The sequence below is a fragment of the Triticum aestivum genome, chromosome 3B (assembly GCF_018294505.1).
Source record: "Triticum aestivum cultivar Chinese Spring chromosome 3B, IWGSC CS RefSeq v2.1, whole genome shotgun sequence".
NCBI lineage: Eukaryota > Viridiplantae > Streptophyta > Magnoliopsida > Poales > Poaceae > Triticum > Triticum aestivum.
In genome coordinates, this window is record NC_057801.1 from 815671611 (window position 1) to 815694089 (window position 22479).

General features: G+C 50.1%; 1 protein-coding gene across 5 annotated transcripts; it reads right to left on the minus strand.

The window, feature by feature from the left end:
• Window positions 1-13842: 13842 nt before the first annotated feature.
• On the minus strand, window positions 13843-16871 carry LOC123072619 (6-phosphogluconate dehydrogenase, decarboxylating 1). 5 transcript variants are annotated; one of them, XM_044496209.1, is made up of 2 exons: window positions 16717-16871; window positions 13843-15611 (listed from the first exon to the last, which is right to left on the minus strand). In XM_044496209.1, exon 2 carries the CDS (start codon window positions 15602-15604, stop codon window positions 14165-14167), a length of 1440 nt encoding a protein of 479 aa, XP_044352144.1. In that variant the 5' UTR covers window positions 15605-15611; window positions 16717-16871; the 3' UTR covers window positions 13843-14164. The 5 variants fall into 5 exon arrangements, with proteins under 5 accessions (XP_044352144.1, XP_044352145.1, XP_044352146.1 ...); XM_044496210.1 differs by having other exon boundaries at window positions 16727-16861; XM_044496211.1 differs by having other exon boundaries at window positions 16722-16841.
• Window positions 16872-22479: the final 5608 nt, after the last annotated feature.

Genomic DNA, 22479 nt, shown 5'->3' on the forward strand with positions numbered 1-22479 from the left:
GCATGGGAGCAGGACATATCCACCGGCCTTACGGTGAACGATGGCCATGAGACTCCATGGCAGTATAATCTGAACCAAGTACAAATAGGGGCTATGTTTGATACAAAGAAAAAATTGAAGTATGCGGTGATAAAGTGGGCTATGTCTACGCAGAGGGTTTTTAAGACACACATATCAAGTCCAACAAACTATACCGTGAAATGTGTTGAAAAAGGTTGTCCAGGGAAGGTGCACGGGCACGTGCCGAAGTACGACATCCACTGGGTTGTCACCATTGTCATCCCACATAATTGTGTGAGGAAGAACCTGCTGGTGAAGCATCCGAACCTGACTTCAAGTCTCATTGCGCAACTCATGTATACTGAGATAGTTGAGAAGAAAGATATGGAAGCAAAACACATCCAGACAGCAGTGAAGGTCAGATGGAAGTATGTCATTCCTTATGGGAAGGCTTGGAGGGCTAAGCAGAAGGCTATGGAGGAAAGGTTTGGGACGTTCTTCGACTCATATGATAATGTTGTCCGTCTCCTGGGCATACTGAAGGAGAGGAATCCCGGCACTTATGTGAACGTACAACACATGAGGTTGCTGAGTATACCAGATTTCAAGGTGTTGAAACGAGTGTTCTTCTCTTTTGGTATGTGCATCGAAGCTTTCCGGCATTGTCCTCCTGTTCTGTTTGTGGATGGTACATTCCTGACCGGTCAGTATAGAGGGCAAATCCTGACTGCTATTGGTGTGGACGGGAACAATCAAATCATCCCACTTGCCATGGCATTTGTGGAGGGTGAGAACTTTCTCAGCTGGGTATGGTTCTTCCGGCAAGTGAAAATTGCCATTGTGAAGGACCGACCAAACGTGTGTGTCATTCATGACAGACATGCTGGTATATTGAAGGCCGTGAAGACACTTCGTAATCCAACAGATGACGAACGAACACCTTGGAGGGACTTGCAGAGCCGGTGGTGCATGCGCCATCTTGGGGCTAATTTTTTCTCACAGTTCAAGAACAAGCGGTTGATGAACTTGTTCAAAAAATTATGCAAGCAGAGCCAGCAGCGCAAATACGAATTTATTTGGTCAAAACTAGATGAGTTTACTAAGAAGCAGGTCCGTGCGAGGAAGAAAATGGAAGAAGATCAAGTTAAATTAGCAGCACTCATCGCGGAGCTAGAGGAGCCAGTAGGTCTTTGTGACTTGCCAGGAATTGACCCTCCTAATACTACGAGAAAGAAGGGAAGGGCAATAAAGAATTTTTCTGAGTGGATAGAGAAAGAGCCTCCAGTGAATTGGTCTTTGCTGCATGACACACATGGAGCTAGGTATGGCCACATGACAACCAATCTTGCAGAGGTGTATAACTTTGTGCTGAGAGGGAACAGAGCATTGCCACTCACAGCTATTGTGGAGGCTGTATTCCATGGCACTTTGAGATATTTCAGAGAAAGGCACGAGTTAGCACAGAAGCATATTGAAGATAATCAGAACACACCTTATTGTAGCCGTGTCATGGAATACATGGCAAAGAAGATAGAGAAAGCAAAGAAGCACACTGTCAGACTCATAGGGAATCAAGAAAGGAGGTATGAGGTTCAGCTTCCTACCGATGGTTTTGGTTCTGGAAATGAGGTGAAGACACACGAGGTAAAAATTGGAACGGAATTTTATCCAACGTGTGAGTGTACATGCAACAAACCGAAGTTGTTGCACCTACCTTGCTCTCATGTGTTGGCTGTCTGTGGGCAGATTGAGTTGGATGCTATCTCCTTCGTGTCCCCATACTATTTAAAAGAGGCAGTGCTCAACACCTGGACAGGCGAGATGACAGGGTTTAGAGTCGTCGGCAATTTCAACAAGGTAAACGACGGTGAGAGAGTATATATCCCGCATCCAGACCTTCGGCGAACAAGTAGGGGCAGACGGAAGGCCCGTCGCATCCGGAACGATATGGACCAGTCTGAAGCTGGTGGAGCAACCAGGCAATGTTTGTTATGCGCGGCTTATGGGCATAGGATGAAATATTGTCCCGACCTGAACAAAGATGGTGCTTCCGCATCGACGAGTGCTTCCACATCGACGGCTGCGACAACAAGAGGAAGAGGCGGACGTGGTCGTGGCAGTCGAGGCCGAAGGGGCGGACGAGGAAGAAATAACTCACAAGCTATATAATGTGTCGTAGTGGGTTTTAATATGTCAGGACTATGTTTTAATTTGTAATATGTCAGGACTATGTTTTAATTTGTAATATGTCAGGACTATGTTTTAATTTGTAATATGTCAGATCTATGTTTTAATTTGTAATATGTCAGGACTTTGTTTTAATATGTAAATCCTCATGGACTATGTTTTAATTCGTACTATGTCAGGACTATGTTTTAATTTGTAATATGTCAGATCTATGTTTTTATTTGCGCCTGAGATTTGTTGTTTGAATTGCAGATATGTCTTTGTATCCGTTGCTTAAATGCCTCCGTTTTTTGGCTGCGGTCCCGACTGCTAGGGCCATAGACAACGATCCTCATGGACCTCTTTTTAGATGGTTGAGCCAGTTTCAGGTAACCATCACGGCCACGTAAACAAATGTTGTTTTTTAGTTGCCCGATTTTCATACAATTATTACGTTTCTATGTAGATTGTCTCGTTAGGACATCCCAATGTTGAGTTGTCGGAGGCACAGATTGACCGGTCCTTAGAGGCATATATTCTTTGGCTGTTCGGCAAGACGATGTTTACGGAGAACCACGTGACCACTGTCGATGCACGACTCATCGGTATTGCACGAGAGATAGCTGACGCACGTTGCCCCGCGGATATTCTACAGAGGAGTTTTGGTTCTGCTGTGTTAGCGGCTACGTACAGAGGCCTGTGCAAAGCTTGCTTGTTGAAGTCTAGAAAATCTGGTGTTGTTGGATGTCCATTATTGTTGCTGCTCTGGTCATACAAGAGATTCCCTATTGGACGACCCTATGTCTACATTGATAAACCTTTTGGTTTGGAGGACTTAGCTGGGGCTTATGTGCCTGCTATCGGCGACTTACCTACTATGGGTTCTGTTTGGGCACGGCGAGAGGTACATTTATATTAAGTAACAATTAATTTAATTATTTTTTGCCATTCATTAGTATTACTAATGCTTATTTGTTGTCATGCACAGAGACAGTTTGCACATAGTCAGGTTAGGGGATGCTACCCGTCCTTCACGGCGCAGTTTGATAGTTTGCACGAGGATCAAGTTATCTGGGAGCCATACTCGGCTGAGGCTATATCATCGAGGTACCCAGTTGGGATTTCTGGATTGTGCACTAGAGATCGGCATTTTTGGATGACCAAGGCCAAGTTGGTGTTCGATGTGACGGTTGAGGAGATGTCTCTTCATAGAGTAATGAGACAGTTCGGTCTATATCAAGAGCCTGAGATTCCAAAAATTCCACAGTTGCCAGAGCACGTGCACAAGTAAGTACTAATACTATTTTAGTTGTCAGCTATACATTCATAATATACCTAATTCTGTATCGCGCATGTCAATATCAGGGACAGTCGCCTAGGAGGAAACAAGTCCATGGATTACTGGCTTAAGAGCATTACCCCTTACGTTGACGAATGGACTACCGCTGCGACAAATACCTGGGGTGAGGGTCGGGCCTTTAACTGGGAAATGTTCGGGTTGTATCTGCAGCGTTACCGGCATACAACAAGGATCTACTTGGTTCCATCAGCTGCTCCTGATCAGATCGAAGCCCCTCTCACCAGCGATATGTACCCAACTGCCTCTGTTGTGGGAACCAGACACCACGCGGTAAACTGCAGTCGCGGTCACGTACGGACACTAATCCTACACGGATACGATACAAAAGAAAAGAAAAATACGCTATATATACATGATCAATCGAGCGCTGCACACCAAAACGATCGAATCAAAAAAGAGAAGAGAGAACGCGCACGTGTTTTCCTCCTGTCCCTGGCGCTGGAACCCTAGCCGCCGCCAGGAGACCAATCTTTCAGCGCCGTCCTCCGACGGCTCCCCTCCGCCGGCGACCTCGGTCCTCAGTGGTGTGGGGGCCGCCGGATCCACGCGTGTGGATCGTTTTTACTCTCTCGTAGTTTAGATTTTTAGGTTGTTCATCGTCTTCGTTTCGGCGGCAACGATGACAGCGCTGAATAAAGATTCTTTGGATCCTTCCTTGACAAGGCCATCGGTCCTATGGTTGGGGATGGATTTGGAAACTAGTCTGTTCAAGTAAGGATGGCGTGGCGGCGGCGGCATCCTCATGGTGGACATGTGTCCTCGGGCTCCGCTGTTGCGACGGCATTTGCTCCAGCGTCGACGCGGAGCTTGGGAGGTAGTCCAGGAGCGGATGCAGATTGTGGTCTACATCGACGACATCTGAAAGCCGGAACATGTGCTGGGTTCGTGGTTCGTGGATGGCAGGTATGGTTTTCTTCTGCGACGTCTTAGTCGCGGTGGGGTGCCAGATTTGGAGTTCGGTGGCATGTCCGGGGTGTTGCCTCGGTCTGATTCGTTCAACGGTAAGGGCTTCACTTTTGGCGAGCCACCTTGGAGGTCCGCAAAGTTGCATATCAGCGATGGAGCCGCATCAAGCTCGGGTGAGGAGGTGATCCATCATTCTTTTCTTCGGTGGCTGCTGTCGTGGTGCCGGAGGCAGGTGATGGGCGTTGGTGTCAAGCTCAGAGATGTTCTGCTAGCTTTTCAGTTTTGTCATGTCGGTCCTTACGTGACTTGTACTTTAATCTTTATGATATGAATGAGACACGTATTACCATGCAAAAAAAAGAGAAGAGAAACACGCTCCTCCTACATGGGTCTGGCGTCGTCGATTCTGCAGTGGTGCCGCCTCGCGCGGAAGCTCCTCCGCATCCTGGTGGGAAGCCTTCCTGACCCGGCCAACTGCCCCCGCTGCCGCGCCGACAGCGCCGTCTGCCGTCCATGGCTCTCGGCCGTGCTCTGCCATGGCCCCCAAGAGCGTCTACCGTGGATCGCCGGTTCGTTCAAGTTCATCATGGCCCCCTACAGCGGCCACGTGCACCGCCTCCCCGACAACGCCGGGTGCGTCGGCTCTACCGACGACTGGCTTGCCCTCGGCCTCGGCCAGGAGCACACCACCGACAAGGGCGCAAGCCGCCATGTCGTGCGCAACTATGTCTTGCACAATCCCTTCTCAAACAGGTCTCTGCCACTGCCTGAGCTCGACGCCGTAGTCGTCCATGACAGGTCTCTCATACGCAAGTTCCTCATGTGCTCCACGGTCGACGACTTCATTGCCGTCATTACCAACAACAGGAAGCATCCGCTCATTGTGTTCCAGCGAGGGAAGGGCGTGTGGTCGCCGGAGTCACGGACAACTCCATATATCTACCTCATTGACATCGCCTTTCTTGGTGATAAACTATATGCCATCACCACGGCTGAGGATCTCATCACCCTTGATCTTGCATTGGATGGAGACGGAAGGCCCGTGGTTGCAATGGGAAAACGTGTCATCAAGAGATCACTCTACTTCGATTACTATGATTCACGTACCACTTCTGATGAGGAGGGTGATGATCATGACGATGTGGAAAACGACAATGAAGAGAAGGAAGAGGAAAAACACAATGACTTGACATATACCAATATCAATTGCTCCGCTGTATTTGATCAGGACGCTGAACCTGGTAATATCATCATGATTTGCCGGCACCTCATCGAGTCGGATGGGAAGCTACTCATGGTAAAGCATCGTCAGAACCTCCAACCAGAAGGTTCATGGGTCACTCTCAAAGTGGATGTTTTGAAGCAGAGATTAGCACACACGCATGGGTGCCACTGACAGAAGGGCTAGGCGGCGGTCGAGCACTCTTCGTTAGCATGAATTTCTCCAAGTCTGTTCCGGCACCTTACGGAGAGGTGGAGGAAGATGTAATTTATTTCATGGACACGGGCGACATGTTCAACATGAAGTTTGGTACTTCTAGCCCGTCAAAGATTTGTGATGATTCTGGAACAACATGGCTCTTCCCCCTAGAGATGGTGCTTTAAAATGCAAAAAAGGTTGTGTTACAACGTTGCAGTCTAAGATTAGATTTCGGAGATAATATGATATCATGTATTTCCTCTCATAGTGTTTCGTGACAGAGAAAGGCTTGATTTTTACGTTTATGTATGTATACTCTTTACCATTACTAACAAAAAGGTCCGTGCGTTGCAACGGAAAAAAAAACATAATCTCCCCTAGAACCGGGACTAGTACCCTGTTTTCTACTAGTGAGGCCATCTGATACATGGATGATGTCGGTTGACATCATCCAATTCCTTCTCCTGCAGCCTATGACTATATTCGTTCCACGGAAGTGCTGTTCTTCAGCTCCTGGGTGACTATGCATCTGGGATGAACAGTTTTTAAAAAAGAAAAAAAGAAAAAACTCCGGCTATGGGTTCTGGGTCAGTTAAGGTTCTATTTTAGCTGATGGAACACGTGTCCCCGCTCTCATGCGGCCGACAGCGCGCCAAAAAAGCTGCCGTAGCGGTTAAGGTTTTTATTAAAGATGCCGTAGCGATTAAGCTTTTTTTCAAGATGCCGTAGAGGCTAAGCTGACCCTGGCCATCACATCTCATATACGAGCGTCTGCCCACCCACGGAAACTAGAGTCCCATCCGAACAATCCAATCTGCCACCGATCCAAACGAGGATGGACCCAGCCGGTGACGGCACGTGCTTTCCCTACGATGTGCTCCTCGACATCCTCCGCCGCATCCCCGGGCGCGACATTTGCGCTTCCCAGTGCGTGTGCCGCGTGTGGCGCGACATCGTCAACGACGATCATTGGCTCTCCCTTGAGCGCTACTTCCCTCGGCGCGCCTTTCCCGGACTCTTCGTCAACAAGACCGGGTGCCGCTCCGATACGTCCTTCTTCGCACCGCCAGCCACCCGCGGCGCGTCTGGCTTCCGGAGGCCAGTCTACCCGCACCAGGCAAGAGTACTCCAGTCCTACAATGGCCTCCTCCTCCTCGAGGAGTGGGACTATTACGTGCTCAACCCGGCGACGGCGCGGTATGCCCGTTTGCCGCGGCCGTTGAAACCGTGGTGCAACTATGGCGTATCCTTGGCTTTCGACCCTGCCGTGTCGCTGCACTACCATGTTTTCCTCTTTCCGAAAGGTGGTCTGCTCAAGGAGCCATTAATGGCCGCTAGCACGCAATGCCAGGTTCCGCCATTCGGGGAAGCACAAGCGGAGGAGTTCGAGGAGCCCAAGAAAAATGTGTTGTCAATGTTAATGTACTCACCATGCACAGGGCGGTGGGAGGACCGAGAGTTCATGCCTGGACTTTGTGCGCCGGGGCACCTCTACGACATGGTTGGTAGAACACCCGAGAGGTACGAGGGTCCATTTCATTCATCTAATTACTGGCGTGGGTCTGTCTACATGCATTGCCACAACAGCGTCCTCGTGATTCTACGCCCCTTGAAGGGAACTTATGATATGCTCCAGCTTCCCGGAGAACCCTGCGGTCCAAAAAGCTGCTACTCGCTTCGCGGAAAATCAGTCTTAGCAAGCTATGAGAGAGGGGTACATTATGTGGTGACTAACAATTCACAGCTTCGAGTATGGATGCTAACCGAATTGACCAATTGAGAACTAGGTTGGGCACTGGCACATGACGTCGACCTCAACCTGCATGGCCATGTGATTCGTACTCTTAAAATACAACCCAAAATGATATGGAAGATTGTTGGAAGCAATGGTGGACCAGTCAGCTTGTCCGACGATGACGCAGAGGATGATTGGGCCACACCACATGACTCTGAATATTCATGGGACTCTAATGAGGACAACTTCATCGACATGGTTGGAGGCGCCGGCCACCATGAGTCGGTAGAACAGGGTGCCTACTGCAGTATCATGGGATTCCATCCACACAAGAATGCACTCATCCTCGATCTTAGCGGCGCGGTGGTAGTGTACCATCTTGACATGTCGAGGATGCAGTATCTAGGAGACGCAGACGAGCTCGATAAAGACAATTCGCAACCAGCTTGCTGTGTCGAGGATTCGTTCATTTACCGACCTTGCTATAAGGACATGCTGCCAACAGGGAAATTATCCATGCCACCTGAAGATGATATACGATCTAGTTATACATAGCGCTTGGGATGTTCCTTGCCTTTCTAGGCTTATCTACATGGCTATGTGCGTCCTTCCCTGGTGAAGGAGTTCTATTTATGTCGTTTAGAACAGAAAAAAAAAGTTTCGTTGCTTTCAGTTAGTCGAATTGAGTCGTGTTTTGGAATGTGTGTGGCCGAAACTGCGGGGCCAAGCGCTCGGCGGTCCGCTCTGTAATTGCCTCAGTTTCTCCCTGTATTGTCTGTCTTCAAGAATCCAAACTATCCCGGGTCTCGCCGTTCCTTGTTCGTGATACCCTTGGGGCCGAGTTCGACGACTTCTTCTGGCCTCCCGCTGACGGTACCCGGGGCGGCATTATCCTCGCTTGGCGTAGCAGCCGTGTCTTCCTCACCAACCCTTTTGTGGGTGATCATCACGTCTCCGCAGCGATGACCGCTGTCTCTGGCGGCGACCATTGGTGGCTCACTGGAGTTTATGGCCCTCAAGGCGACGACGCCAAGATCTCTTTCCTTGCCGAGCTCCACGACTTGCGCCAGTCTATCTCTGGCCCGTGGTTGCTAGGTGGAGACTTCAACATGATCTCCTCTGCTAGTGACAAGAACAAAGATCGCATCAACCGCCGCCTCATGAACCGTTTTCGGCGCTTCATCTCTGATCATGGCCTACATGACATCTACCTCCATGGGCGTCGCTACACCTGGTCGAACGAGCAGGACAACCCCACCCTCGTGCGCAACGATCGCGTCCTGTGCACGCCCTCCTGGGAGCTGGCCAACACCCACTGTCTGCTTCGTTGCCTCGCCTCTGCAGCCTCGGACCATTGTCCCCTGCTCCTCGACTACACTACTTGCTCTGGTGTAGGCCGGCGTTTCCATTTTCAGCGCCATTGGCCTGCCCTCAACGGGTTCGACCAGACCATGCAAAATGCCTGGGTCTCTGTCGCCCCGGACCCCGACCCCTTCCGGGCATCTTCGCGCGCCTCAGGGCCACGGCGCAGCCTACAACGCTGGAGCGCGCGAGCCACCACCAGCATTGCTTCTCAGCTCGCGGTCGCTCGTGAGCTCATCTCTCGTCTCGATGCTTCCTGGGACTTCCGGCGGCTCTCCACGGCTGAAGCTTGGCTGCGCCGGCTGCTCAAACGCAAGTATCTCGGGCTTGCCTCGCTGGAGCATTCGATTGCGCGTCAACGCGCCCGCCTCCGCTGGCTCGCTGCGGGTGAGGCCGATGCTGCTTTCTCCAAGATTCGTGCCTCTCAGAGAGCCAACAAGAATCGCATGCTCGATCTGCTTGTCGATGGCTCGCGTATCTCCGATGACTCCGGCATGGCCCGTGCAGCATTCTCCCACTTCTCCGATGTCCTGGGTACGCCGGCGCCGCGCTCTGTCACCCTGGACCTGTCTGCGATTGGCCATCGCTCCTTCGATCTCTCGGACCTCGAGCAGCCTTTCACGCCCGAGGAAATTTGGGAGGCAATCAAGCGCCTTCCTTCGGGCAAAGCCCCTGGCCCCGACGGTTTCACTGCCGAATTTCTCCGCACCTGCTGGCCCATCATCAAGGGTGACATTTGCGACGCTTTCAGCAAGCTATACTCCCTGAATGGCCTGGCCTTCCATCGCCTCAACGAGGCTCTGATCACGTTGCTGCCCAAGCGCCCGGACGCGGCATCCCTCTCCGACTATCGCCCGATCAGCCTGATCCACATCATCGGCAAGCTTTTTGCCAAGGTTCTCTCTTTGCGGCTGGCTCCGCGCATCGGCGAGCTCGTGTCTTCCAACCAAAGCGCTTTCATTGCCGGAAGGAGCGTCCACGACAACTTCCTCCTTGTCCAGCAAACTGCTCGGCAACTCCACCATCTCAAGTAGCCCCGTGTCCTCTTGAAGCTGGACATTGCGTGTGCCTTTGACTCGGTCTCTTGGCCGTTCCTCATGGAGGTTTTACAGCACCTGGGCTTTGGCCCTCGTTGGCGCGAGTGGGTCTCAATCCTGATCTCGAGTGCCTCTACTCGTGTCCTGATCAATGGGACACCCGGGCCGCCCATCCCCCACGGGCAGGGCTCGCTGCGTGTTCGCTAGCTCTGGCTGCAAGCCACTGACCCTACTCGTCCCTGGGCTCACCTTCCGTTGCCCCATGACCCCGAGGTGATCCAATTCTTCAGAGCCTCTACGATCTGGTCCATTGGGGATGGCACCTCCTGCCGCTTTTGGATCGACCCTTGGCTTGACGGCAAGTCCATCCTCGACATTGCTCCTCATACCACGGCCCTCGTCCCTCGCCGAGCTCGAAACTCCCGCACTGTGGAGGATGCGCTCGCTGATCGCCGCTGGATCGGTGACATCCAGGGTGCTCTGGGTCTGGCGGCCACCGTGGAATATGTTAGCCTTTGGGCTTCTCTCCAGCAGGTCGTGCTGCTCCCCCGCCCGGACTCCATTCGCTGGCGCTGGACTGAGAACGGATGCTACTCGGCTTCCTCCTGCTACTCCGCCCTCTTCCATGGTTCCACCTCCTCAGCCACCTGGCAACTTGCTTGGCAAACCAGTGCACCGACCTCGGTGCAATTCTTCATTTGGCTAGCCTCCCACAATCGCTGCTGGACCGCCGATCGCCTCGCACGGCGCGGCCTGCCCCACGAGCCGGCCTGTGTGCTTTGCTCTCAGGAGCCTGAGACCTTGCACCACATCCTGGTGGGGTGTGTTTTTGCTCGGGCAACATGGCATGCCATTCTTTCATGGTGCTCCCCATCGACTGCCACCCCTGACGGCTCGGTTGGCCTCTTCGACTGGCTGCCTGCTGCTCTCTTGGATATCCCGGCGCCGAGACGGCGCGGACTTGCCACCGTGGCCTCTCTTGTCGCGTGGTCCCTCTGGCGGCATCGGAACGCCGTCATTTTTGACAAGATTGCGCCCTCCCTGTCATCACTTATAGCTGCCATCAAAGAAGAGGCTCGCTCTTGGGCCATGGCCGGAGCTCGAGGCATGACCTCAGGACTAGCTATAACCTGATTTTGTTTTTGGGGGCTGAGCAACCCCCTGTCTTCTGCTCATCGCGCCACCACAGCGTCGCCATCCTTGTGCACGTCTCTGTGGTGACCTCCTGTAACTGCTAAAACATTCTTCCCTATCAATGCAATGATACGCCATCTAGGCGTATTCGAGAAAAAAGAATTGAGTCAGTTTTGCTGTAGGTTGATAAATTCAGACGTGTATGCCCGGCTAAATGTATCTAGGTTACTTTGTTACAAACATCCCCCCAATCACTGGTTGATCTCCTCGTGTTGGTTTCTGAAGTTTTTTTTTCCTTGGGACAACATGGAGCGAACGGCAGGTTGTCTTTCAAATGTTGACAAAATCTCTAGCATCGAGAGGATGACACATTGTTTAACAAATTTTTCCGTTGGTTGATTTTGTAGCACATGTACGACCGGCACACAATCAATACTTTTTGCAATGACAAATCTTTTCACAGAAGCCACAAAAGTCATGGAGCACTACCATACAACCAACCTCCTCCGCTCTTGCTCGACGCTGCGCCACGCCGCTGCCATCTATGGCCAAATCTCCCGAGCCCACCCCCTTTCTCCGCAACACGCTCCTTGCACCGTTTTGCCAGCTCGACGAAATGCCCCACGCCAACGCCGTCTCCTTCAACCTTCTCATCGACGCCTACTATCACGCGGGACAGAGAGCCTGACGCATCTCAGCTGGGGGCCTTCGCACGAGTGCGCCACGCATGCCGTGGGCATCAGGGCCGACCGGTTCACGGATGCAGCAGCGGTCGCTGCGTGCTCGCATGCCGGGCATCTGAGGAAAGGCCAGGCCGTGCCCACGCTGGCGGCCGTTCTCGAGGGGATCGCCAGGGGCGTGTTTGTCTCCAATTCGCTCGTCGGTGTGTACGCCAGGTGCGGCGACATGGGCGAGGAGAGGCGGGTGTTTGATGTCGCGGTGGAGCGGGACGTCCGAGATTAATAAATTGGCAAACACTGATACTACTTCGAGCATAAAGTCAGATGACATCACTAGAAACGAGCAAAGGGAGACGGGCTAGGCCGCGCAATGGTGCAGAGGAGTGAAGTGCATCCTAGATCCTCGAACTATTTGAAGGGTGTCACGCATGTCCTCGAACTATCAAAAGTGTCATCCAGGTCCTCGATATGGTGATCTAAACAATCGTATATTTCTTTACAGAGGGAGTATATCGGGAATGCTTTCAGACCTCTTCATAGTGTTCTCACTGGCCTGATGTGTTTGTCCATGTATCAGGAGGCATTGCCTTGAGTTATGGCCAGTGTTGCTATGTTTATACTTAACTATACAAATTTGGTCCTGATCACGTCATTAATTAATTTTTGTTAGAGCTGATTGCTAGGACCTGGGCAATTGGATAGGCAAGTGCATATATATTACCATGTGCCAGTTATTTCTTGTTTTATAAGATAGCTTTTACGAATGAATTGTTTCACAATTTTTTTATGCGTTGGCCTTTTGGGTGCTGTACTGTGTTGTGTCCAGAAGTTGTAGTAGAACTTGTTTTTCCTCATTTTTATGTAAATTAAATGTGTGAAGTCATCTTGTTTTTCCCCCTCTACATCGTCGTAGCCATTCCTCTCCTTGTTGCTGCCCTCTTCACTCTCCACTCTCGCTCCAGATCAATTTCCCCTTGTAGGTAACGAAATATAGTTGCTTCCACTCTGCCTGCCTAGTAATTCTTGCAACAGAGAGAGACCATGTACAAGTCAGGCATTTATAATTGTATACAACGCCGCCAAGGAGATTGAGGAGCCCTTTGAGTTGTTACCTCCTCCACATCGATCGTTATACTATAGTCGTTCCCCTTCTCTCCACTCTTGCTCCAGATTTCTCCTCAGGTAATGAAATTGTAGCTCCTCTTTTTCAAAAAGGAGGCCTCAGGTAATGGAATTGTAGCTGCCTCTTTGCCTTTTATTAAATATAAACCTTCCAAACGGAACCCATTTGCTTTGTAAATGGTAGCTCCATTGAGGCCGGCCCGGCGTGGAAGGTGAGATTCATCCAACTCCGCATCACCTAGCTAGTCCTCCGGTATGGATCTGGAATGATACTCGCATTTGAAAATGAGCGTTTTACTAGTTGATGATTGATCTGCTCGTGGCGAAAGAAGTTGATTTTTTGTTCATAACTCCTGGAAATTCATTTTCAGTCCTTGCTTGGAGCTGAAAGAACTTGCGGATGCTGTTGTGTTGACCCAGGCTGAGCTTGCTCTCTGCTGCGCTGCTGCTTGTTCCTACTCTAGTGTAGTCGATGCGCTTGGTCGTTTCCTCCTCTGTTTTGCTTTCTTTTCGCTTGTACTATACTTGTACTCGTTTCTCCCTCCATTTCATTTCAATGGTAAAAAATGTACGTTTCATCAGTGAATCTGAATATTATTATTCTGTCGCAGAAATTATACTACTTCGCAAGCCCATACACGGATACACAAACACAAAATGGCATACGCCTCATCAGCCAGGGGTGGGAGAATCAGCTCAAAACATCAAGTATGCAACACAAATCCAAGGTCTGGTGCTGCTGTAAATGAATGATCCAGTAACAAGAACATAAACAGGGCAGGCAGGGCACTAGGCAAACAAACATGCTTCTCTTCCAAACAAAACGGACATATCGGCACAACAAACAGAATGCAACACAACTTTGTGGTCAAAAGCACTACAGCAAGACCAGGAAGCATAAGTGGAAACACAGGCAGGCATGTGAAAACGTATTTTATTTCTTCATGCTATATAAAATTCAGGATGGCGAAATCCGACAAATAACAGTGGTGGTTTCCCTCCAGGGTTGATCAATCACATGGAACTAGTGGAGAGAATACCGGCTGGACCTCCTTGTAGAAAATAAATACACCACAGACAGACTCATTACTCGAGTAATAAAAATTAAACGGCAGGCAGTTCCTCCCCTACAGGAAAAAGGACTCAACAACAAAAGATATACCTACCGACAAGACGAAACCTGATGGGCCGTCTCTCAGCAGCAGCAGCAGCAGCAGCAGCAGCAGCAGCAGCAGCAGCAGCTTAGATCTTCGAGTTGGCGATCTTGTACCACTCGGTGTGGAAGGATCCCGGCATGTCGACCCTCTCGTAGGTGTGCGCCCCAAAGTAATCCCTCTGGGCCTGCACGAGGTTCGCGGGAAGCCTCTCCCTCCTGTACGAGTCAAAGTAGGCCAGGCTCGCCGACATGCCGGGGGTGCTCACGCCGTTGTTGATGGCGAGGCACACGACCCTCCTCCATGCGGCCTGCCTGTCCATGATCTCCTGCGCAAACTCGGGGTCGATGAGGAGGTTCGCGAGCTCGCCGTTCCTGTCGTACGCCTTCTTGATGCGGTCCAGGAAGCTGGCGCGGATGATGCACCCGCCCTTCCAGATCCTGGCCAGCTCGCCCAGGTTCAGGCCCCATCCCTTCTCCACGCTCTTGGCCTTGATGATGTTCATGCCCTGGGCATAGCTGCAGATCTTGGAGGCATACAGAGCTTTCCTCACATCCTCGATGAGCTGCGCCTTGTCCACAGTTTCGCCGCTGCTGTAGTCACCTTGGAAGATCTTGGAAGCAGCCACCCTCTCGTCCTTCAACCCGCTGAGGAACCTGGAATCCAAGGACGCCTCAATGGTAGGAGCAGCCACTGAGAGCTCAGCAGCCTGCTGCACTGTCCACTTGCCGGTTCCCTTCATCCCAGTCTTGTCCAGGACCTTGTCGACCAAGTAGCCTTCACCCTGGTCATCCTTGATGCTGAATATATCAGCAGTGATCTCGACCAAGAAACTGAGGAGCTCACCCTTGTTCCACTCGGCGAAAACCTGCTGCAGCTCACCGTTTGTGAGCTTACCAACCGACTTGAGAACATCATATGCCTCAGCGATCAGCTGCATGTCACCGTACTCGATACCATTGTGAACCATCTTGACAAAGTTTCCAGATCCACCCTTCCCAATGTATGTGACACACGGACCGCTGTCAGGGACTTGAGCAGACACCTTGAGAAGAATGTCTTCAATGTACTGGTAAGCCTCCAGTGAGCCTCCAGGCATCATGGAGGGGCCATGGCGGGCACCCTCCTCTCCTCCGGAGACACCCATCCCTAAGTAGAGGAGTCCACGCTCCTCCATGGCCTTCTCCCTCCTTTCTGTGTTCTCATACCACTCGTTTCCTCCGTCAACGATGCAGTCACCTTGCTCCAGGTGTGCTGCGAGCGTTGCGATGGTCTGGTCGACCGGAGCACCAGCCTTGACAAGCATGATGACGACACGTGGCTTCTGAATGGAGTTGACAAAGGATGCAGGGTCATGGAAACCATAGAGAGGAAGGTTTCCTTCTAGCTTGGCACGCTGAACAGTCTCATCGACCTTGGACGTTGTCCTGTTGTAGACAGAGATGGGGAAGCCTTTCTCGGCAATGTTGAGGGCAAGGTTCTGGCCCATGACCGCGAGGCCAGCGAGACCAATTCTGGTGAGAGCCATCTCGTACCTGAAAAGAAAAGAGATGCAGCAAACACAAAGTTAGATAGTTTATTTATGCAAGTCTCGCTCGCCAGAAAGGTTAAAAGCCTGCTTGTATATACAAACCAAAACCAAAACCAAATGATGATGCATATGCACTGGACACAGGAACAAGCTTCAGAGACTCTGAGTAAATGTTTGCAGCGAGCGAATAGAGGTTTGAGAAAACTTATCCAGAAAAATGGGCAGTGGATAACTGAATGCGAGGTTACGAATGTCAATTTCGCAATATTCAGAGGATAGATGCAATGTTCAGAGGATTGAGCGAGCGACATGAATTGTTGCTTGAGTTGACTTGAGAAAGCGATAGTAGTACGGTGAAGGAATAAGCTATAGTCCGGGTGAATTCAATCAGCCATGACCCATGAGGCTAATACAGTAGAGCAGAGGCAGAAATCAAATCGTATGCTTGTTGCCCACCAACATGCACACAAGTCACAAGACAATTACCAACCATCAAGCATCTCCTCTACTAAATATTTTGATTGAATCTACACCAGACAGTAATCGTGCAACAAAACAATGTACAGTTACTTGAGGAGTAGTGTTTGTTAGGATCATGATGGCAATTTCAGATTAAATTGGAGAGAGTGTTTGTCATCCGCAGTTGTGTATGGTTCTTATATCTAGGTCCGAGCTTCATCTATCTATCATGCGGAAAAAAAGGAAAAACAGAGAAAAGATTACATAAAGAAAAAACAGAGAAAACAGGGCATCCCCAACTAGAGCTAGAGCTAGTAGTAGGAACAACACATGGTACAGTAGTAGAGGCGCAGGCAGGAGAACTGGTGGTCCTGTCTGTGTGTCAGCCGGCAAGGCATGCGTACTGCTGTCGAATTCAACTAGCTGTCTCCCCCCTCCCGTTACTTAGTCAGCTAGAGCTACCTGCCATGGATCTGATCAAGCCACTGCCTAACCCAGCCAAGAAGGAAAAAAGGTACCTAGGTTCTTTGGGCCGACGAGCGAGCGCCCCGCCGGAAGCCACGGCCGGGCTGGGCGACGGCGCGACGGGGATCGGATCGGGGGGCAAGGGGGGGGAGGAAGAAGATTCGGGGGGAGGGGAGAGACCTGACCTGACCTGACCTGCCTTGGCTTGGATGGATGAGATCTGCGTGCGTGCGTCGAGGAACGAACAAGGAAGGAAGGAAGGCAGGCGAGTGTTTGGTTGGTGTGCGGTGCGATGCGGACGCGGATACCTACCACCTACCCCTCCTCTTGCTTGGGTTAACTTAAATACCCGTTCCTTCGTCGCCGCTGACCCACCACGGCTGGGCCCGGGGCTGCGCGAGCCGCCCCGCGGGTGGGTTGGTGGAGAGGAGGAGAGACGCCCAACAGACGACGCGCTGACGCACACGGCGTGCACAGATGGGCTGGCCCCTGTAAGAGCAACTGTATCTACCAAAAACACACTCGGCTGTGCTCCCTCCATAAACTAGTGATCTTTTTTTTCCGAAAAACTTCCAATTTATTCATCTTCAATCATATCATGGCAGTACAACGAATACCAAAAATAAAAATTACATCCAAATTCGTAGAACACCTAGCGACAACTACAAGCACCGAAGCGAGCCGAAGGGCGCCGCCGTCATCGCCCCTCCATCGCCGGACCCGGGCACAACTTGTTGTAGTAGACAGCCGGGAAGTCGTCGTGCTAAGGCCACATAGGACCAGCACCCCACAACAGCAACCGCCGCCGATGAAAAATAACGTAGATGATCTAAACGCTCTTATTATATTAGTTTGCAGAGGGAGCACTTTTCATTCGGCTATAGTGAACCGATTTTTCATTATTATTATTATTATCATTTTCTTCTGAGCTTCTATTTTCTTTTTACTTTTTTATTTTCACGTGCAGTTTTCTGTAATATTTAAACGTTTATAATATAACATGGAGAGTGTTTTTTTATAATATAGTGACCTTGTTTTTTTGTAATATATGGTGAGTTTTTTCAACAATATGGTCAACATTTTCGTAAATATGATATGACCATTTTTTTAATACAGCCAACTTTTTGTAACACACACTGAAAATTTTGTGTAATGCACGTTGAACCTTTTCGTGTTACATGATGAATTTTTTTTTAAAATACACATAAAAAAGAGTTTTAATACACGGTATTTTTTCATACATGATGAACTTTTTCGTAATATACAATAAATATTTTTGTAATACGCGCTGGACATTTTGTATAATAATACTCAAAAGATAACAAGCAAAAAATGGAATCAAACCCCAAAAAGGAAAAAAGAAACCAAAACAGAAAAATGAAATTGGGAAAAAAGAGAGTTCAAAACCAAAACGCGGAGGAAGAAGAAGAAGAATAAGAAGAAATAACAACGAAACGAACAGCAGCGAACCAAGTAATCACGCGAACCCAGTAGTGGGCCGGCCAACTCGCTCCGAAGCGGGCATTTGCTCAACAGTTTGGAATTGCCTGGTGGAGGGTGTCTGATTTGTGGGCCCGGTCTCCCGTCAAACCGGGCCCACGCGTCATCTGGTGAGTGGGAAACAAAGAGGAAGAGAAACAGCTCGTCTCGTGTGCTCTGCTGACAGTCGGACGCGGCTCCGACTTGGCCTCTGCTGCCTTGCGTCCGCTCTTGCTCCTGCGAGGGTTGGGTGGCCTCAGCACCACGTCACCCTGAAAATGCCACCTCTACGCAATCATGCCATGAATGAAACTAAAAAATATCATGCTAAATTAATTAAATTCGGTACATCTAAATCAAGACCACCCCGATAACCAGCCAACATTCCGTCCGGGGACATCCCAGGCCCAACCTTTTGTTTGCCATGGTCAAGCAATTCAATTTGCCATTATCGGCGAAATTAAGCAAATTCTGGTTAATGGCGGACTATGGACAAAAGAAAATGTTTGATGGCAATTTTTGAATTTATGTCCTATAGCTAATGGCAAATTCAGAAAAAAAAACAAAAAAATAGCACATTGACGATTTTTTTAATAATGTCATGAGCATAGTTCATTCACATGGCGAGCAAAAATCTCTATTTCATGGCAAACGATCTCTAAAACAATGCCGTTGCTGGGAGGTTATATTTTGCATGCAAAAAAAATTCAAATGGAATGGGATTAAAATTAAATTGTCATGGGAGTAAGGTTGGAAAGATTTGTCGAGGAAATGTTGATATGGCTTCAAAGTCAGTTTGTCATGACTGTAAGTTTAATTTGCCAATGGACTATACCTTAAATTTGCCATTGGGTTCTGAAAAATATATTTCAATAGGTCTAAAGTGGAAGTTGCCATGGATTGTGAGCCTGTGAGTAAATTTCGCCATGGTTGGTGATGACATGTCTCTCATTCGCAAGTTCCTCATGTGCTCCGCGGTCGACGACTTCATCGCCGTCATCACCAAAAACAGGAAGCATCCACTCATTGTCTTCCAATGAGGGAAGGGGCATGTGGTCGCCGGAGCCACAGACAACTCCATATATCTACCTCATTGACATCGTGTGTTTTTGGTGATAAACTGTATGCCATCACCACGCCCGAGGATCTCATCCCTCGTGATCTTGCATTGGATGGAGACGGTAGGCCCATGCACTACTAGGAAAAAGCCTACTAATGGCGCACTGGTTTTGCCTACTAATGGCGCATTACCAGTGCGCCATTAGTAGCACGCCACTAGTATTTTTTACTAATGGCGCACCACTGGTGCGCCATTAGTATCTGATATACTAATGGCGCACCAGGCAGTGCGCCATTAGTATGTAACTCCATGCGCCATTAGTATGCCTCCCGGGGGGCCATATGTAACCATGTGCTTTGTCACACTAATGGCGCACTCTGTCTTGATGCGCCACTAGTATCCTTTGGCATACTTATGGCGCACTCTACCTTGATGCGCCATTAGTATGAATATTTGGTTTTTTTTGCTTTTTTTGATTTTTGCACATGTTACAAAATATATTATTGGACAGAATATAGACAGCAGCACACAGCAACATCAGATTCATCGAATACAATAGAAGATTAGTCTCCGAATACAATTCATCATATTAGTCTCCGAATTCAAAAGACCGAACAAAGATAAAACATTACAAGTCTCAAGACCGCGAGTATCAAGTTTGTCTTCACATTACAAGTCGATATCGATCATCTAAACTACCATCACATAAAAGAGAACTGCGGTCATCACGACGAGCATCATCGCGAACAAACTGGTCTTCATCCGGTTCCTCCAACGCTCCCTCCCCTCTCCCGCTAGATAGCGGGCATATCTAGATTCGGCATCCGCCCTAGTGGTGTACCCTTTGTAACTGTTACCGCTGAAACGATGAACCTGTCTCCGACACTCCTCCCAATCGTCGTAGACTCCGGAAACCTTACCCTTGTACACGACATACGATGACATCTCTATGCACAAGCCAAACAACAGACAACAGACAATACATAAGCAATATGTAAGTATGCAACAAAAGGATCGGAAGAGAAAAGCAAGACATTAATAGCATGATTCATGATCCTACTAATAAATAGCATCGATTACATCTAAGTTGAATGACTGTCCAAACCAAAGAGACATACGAATTCATTAAAGTTTAATTACAACATGAGCCAATCAATGTTTCAGAACTACACATCACTTCTTTCGACTCGACTCATCGGACAGGAGCATGGATGAAGCCGTCGTCTGTCGTGATGGTCATGAAATCGCGGTCGTTGTCACCCTAAATTTGTAGCGTTCCATCTATCTCATTGTTAGACGGTTGATATCTGAGGTAGAACTGCCCAGAGGTATGAAGGACATCTTGATGGATGATGTCCGCAAACTCCGACTGGATGCGAAAGAATTCTTGTCTGTGGTCCGCGTCCTGGGTTGCCGACAACCTCGCGGCCCAATCTTTGAGACTATCTGGTAGCAGAAGTTGATGATGGTCTCTTACGATCGCCCGCATGTGATGGAGGGCGTAGTAGGCCCTTCTGACCGCCAGGCGGCTGCTTGACGTAGCAGAAATTCGTATTGTGTGAGAAGGTGTGCTTGCCGTACTTACGACTGCCCTGGTGAAGGTGCCTCCAGATTTGGCATAGCCGGGAAGAACATCATCAAGTACTTTCTTGACATTTGTGTAGTCTATCTTGGAGTTACGGTTCGGGTCGAAATACGTGGCCATGGAATATTTCGGGCTTAAGAGGATGAGTGTGCAATGTGTGTCACTGCACAGAACACGGAATGTTAGAAAAAAAGAACGATCGAAATCTAAGAAATCATATGTTACGGGGCGGTTAAGGGATGACTTACTCAAGAAAGTAAGCCACAAGGAAGTTATCCTTATCTGGGTTTGCCAGAATGACGCATTCGAGGTGTGAACTCGCAACTTGGCGGTCCCCAGCGCTGCTCAAGTGCTTGGCACGCATGTAGAAGGGGTCGACTATCACGATGTCCGGGGTCTTGTCTCTAATGATCCGCATCTCCATACTCAGCGAAAACAGCCGAACGAAGGTGTAGTGCAGCGGATGAAGGTTAAACATAGCAAAGATGTCATCAAACCGCAGGACGATCGTACCCCCGATGTCGCCATCCACAAAGCCCTTGCCCTCTGGCACCTTGGCCACGAAAACCGGGCATGCCACATCATTCTCTCTGAGACGCCGCTTCTCCAAAGAAAGAACACTGTCGTGCAGACTCAGCATAGCACCGGTTGCAGCATTCAACATATTTGGCGGTAGCATCGCCCTACCCGCCACATGCACCCTCCTCGAGATATCCTTAGGTGAAGGTGGCCCGTCCTGAGCATGGATCGAACTCGGTGCCGGCTGGCTCGCACCGGCGCCCTTGTTAGTCTTTCACTTCCGTCCCTTCTTCTTGATCTCCTGTAATGGGACCGAGTTCTGCTCACAGACCGCCTTCTTGAGCGTGTTGGGGCTGATAATATTTTGCACCTCAGCTATCTGAGGCTCGGTGAAGGCGGGAGCTGGAGGCGTGTCCTGAGAACTGAACGCCAGACGACGCCTGTTGCAATTGGATTTCTCCGTCGTACCAGCTAGATCGTAGTCGTCTTGGTTGGGTTCTTGAGAAAGAGGCCCGCAGAAATCATCAGTGTACCCATGTTTGGCAAAGTACTTATCAACTTTGGTAAATGTACCGTCGTCATTGTCGTCGCCGTCCGGATCCTGTGCCATAGGGATGTCCGGCAGGTCCGGTAGCGTTGCGGCGTTCTTGCCATGGCTTGGCGCCGGCACGACTGGCGGTCTTGTCTGTGGGGTGGTGTCCCCCGTCCCCAAACGAATCTGGCTCTTTGGCCAAAGCAGGGGCCAGTTTACGCAGGCGCTGAGGGTCATCTCATCTTCTTCATCGGCCCCAGCGGGTCGAATCGGAGGTAACAGCTCGTCGCAGCCTGGCAGCACCCGAACCACTTCAACCCTATACACTATGGGTGGCATCGGATTACCGTGGAACATGGGGTTGCCCGGTTGAACGATTCTGCCCTTGGCGACATCGACCAACTCGGCGCCCATGAAGTGCAGAAGAGTGCAAGGAACGTCGGCGGTGCCCTGCGAAAACATGTACAGGGCGTCAGGGATGCCCAGTCAAAGGCAAGGAGATGAAGTCATCGGCCGAGAGGCTTAGTTACCGTGATGCCGTCTTGCTCGGCTAATGTCGAGGCACCGCCAACGGCGGGCGTGCAACTGACGGAGGGGGCGCTTGCTGGCGAGGTGCCGGCCGGCGTACACCCGGGTGCATTAAGCTCCAATGCCCGTGCCGGCGCCGGAGACACGAATACCGCCTCTGCCGGAGACACCAATGGCGCCGCCGTCGGAGACACCAATGGCGCCGCCGGAGACACCAATGACGCCGCCTGCGCGCTGTGCGAGTT

Excerpts from the sequence above, each read along its gene's own strand:
- LOC123072619 (XM_044496209.1), bottom strand. The coding sequence starts at position 15,604 with ATGGCTCTCACCAGAATTGGTCTCGCTGGCCTCGCGGTCATGGGCCAG.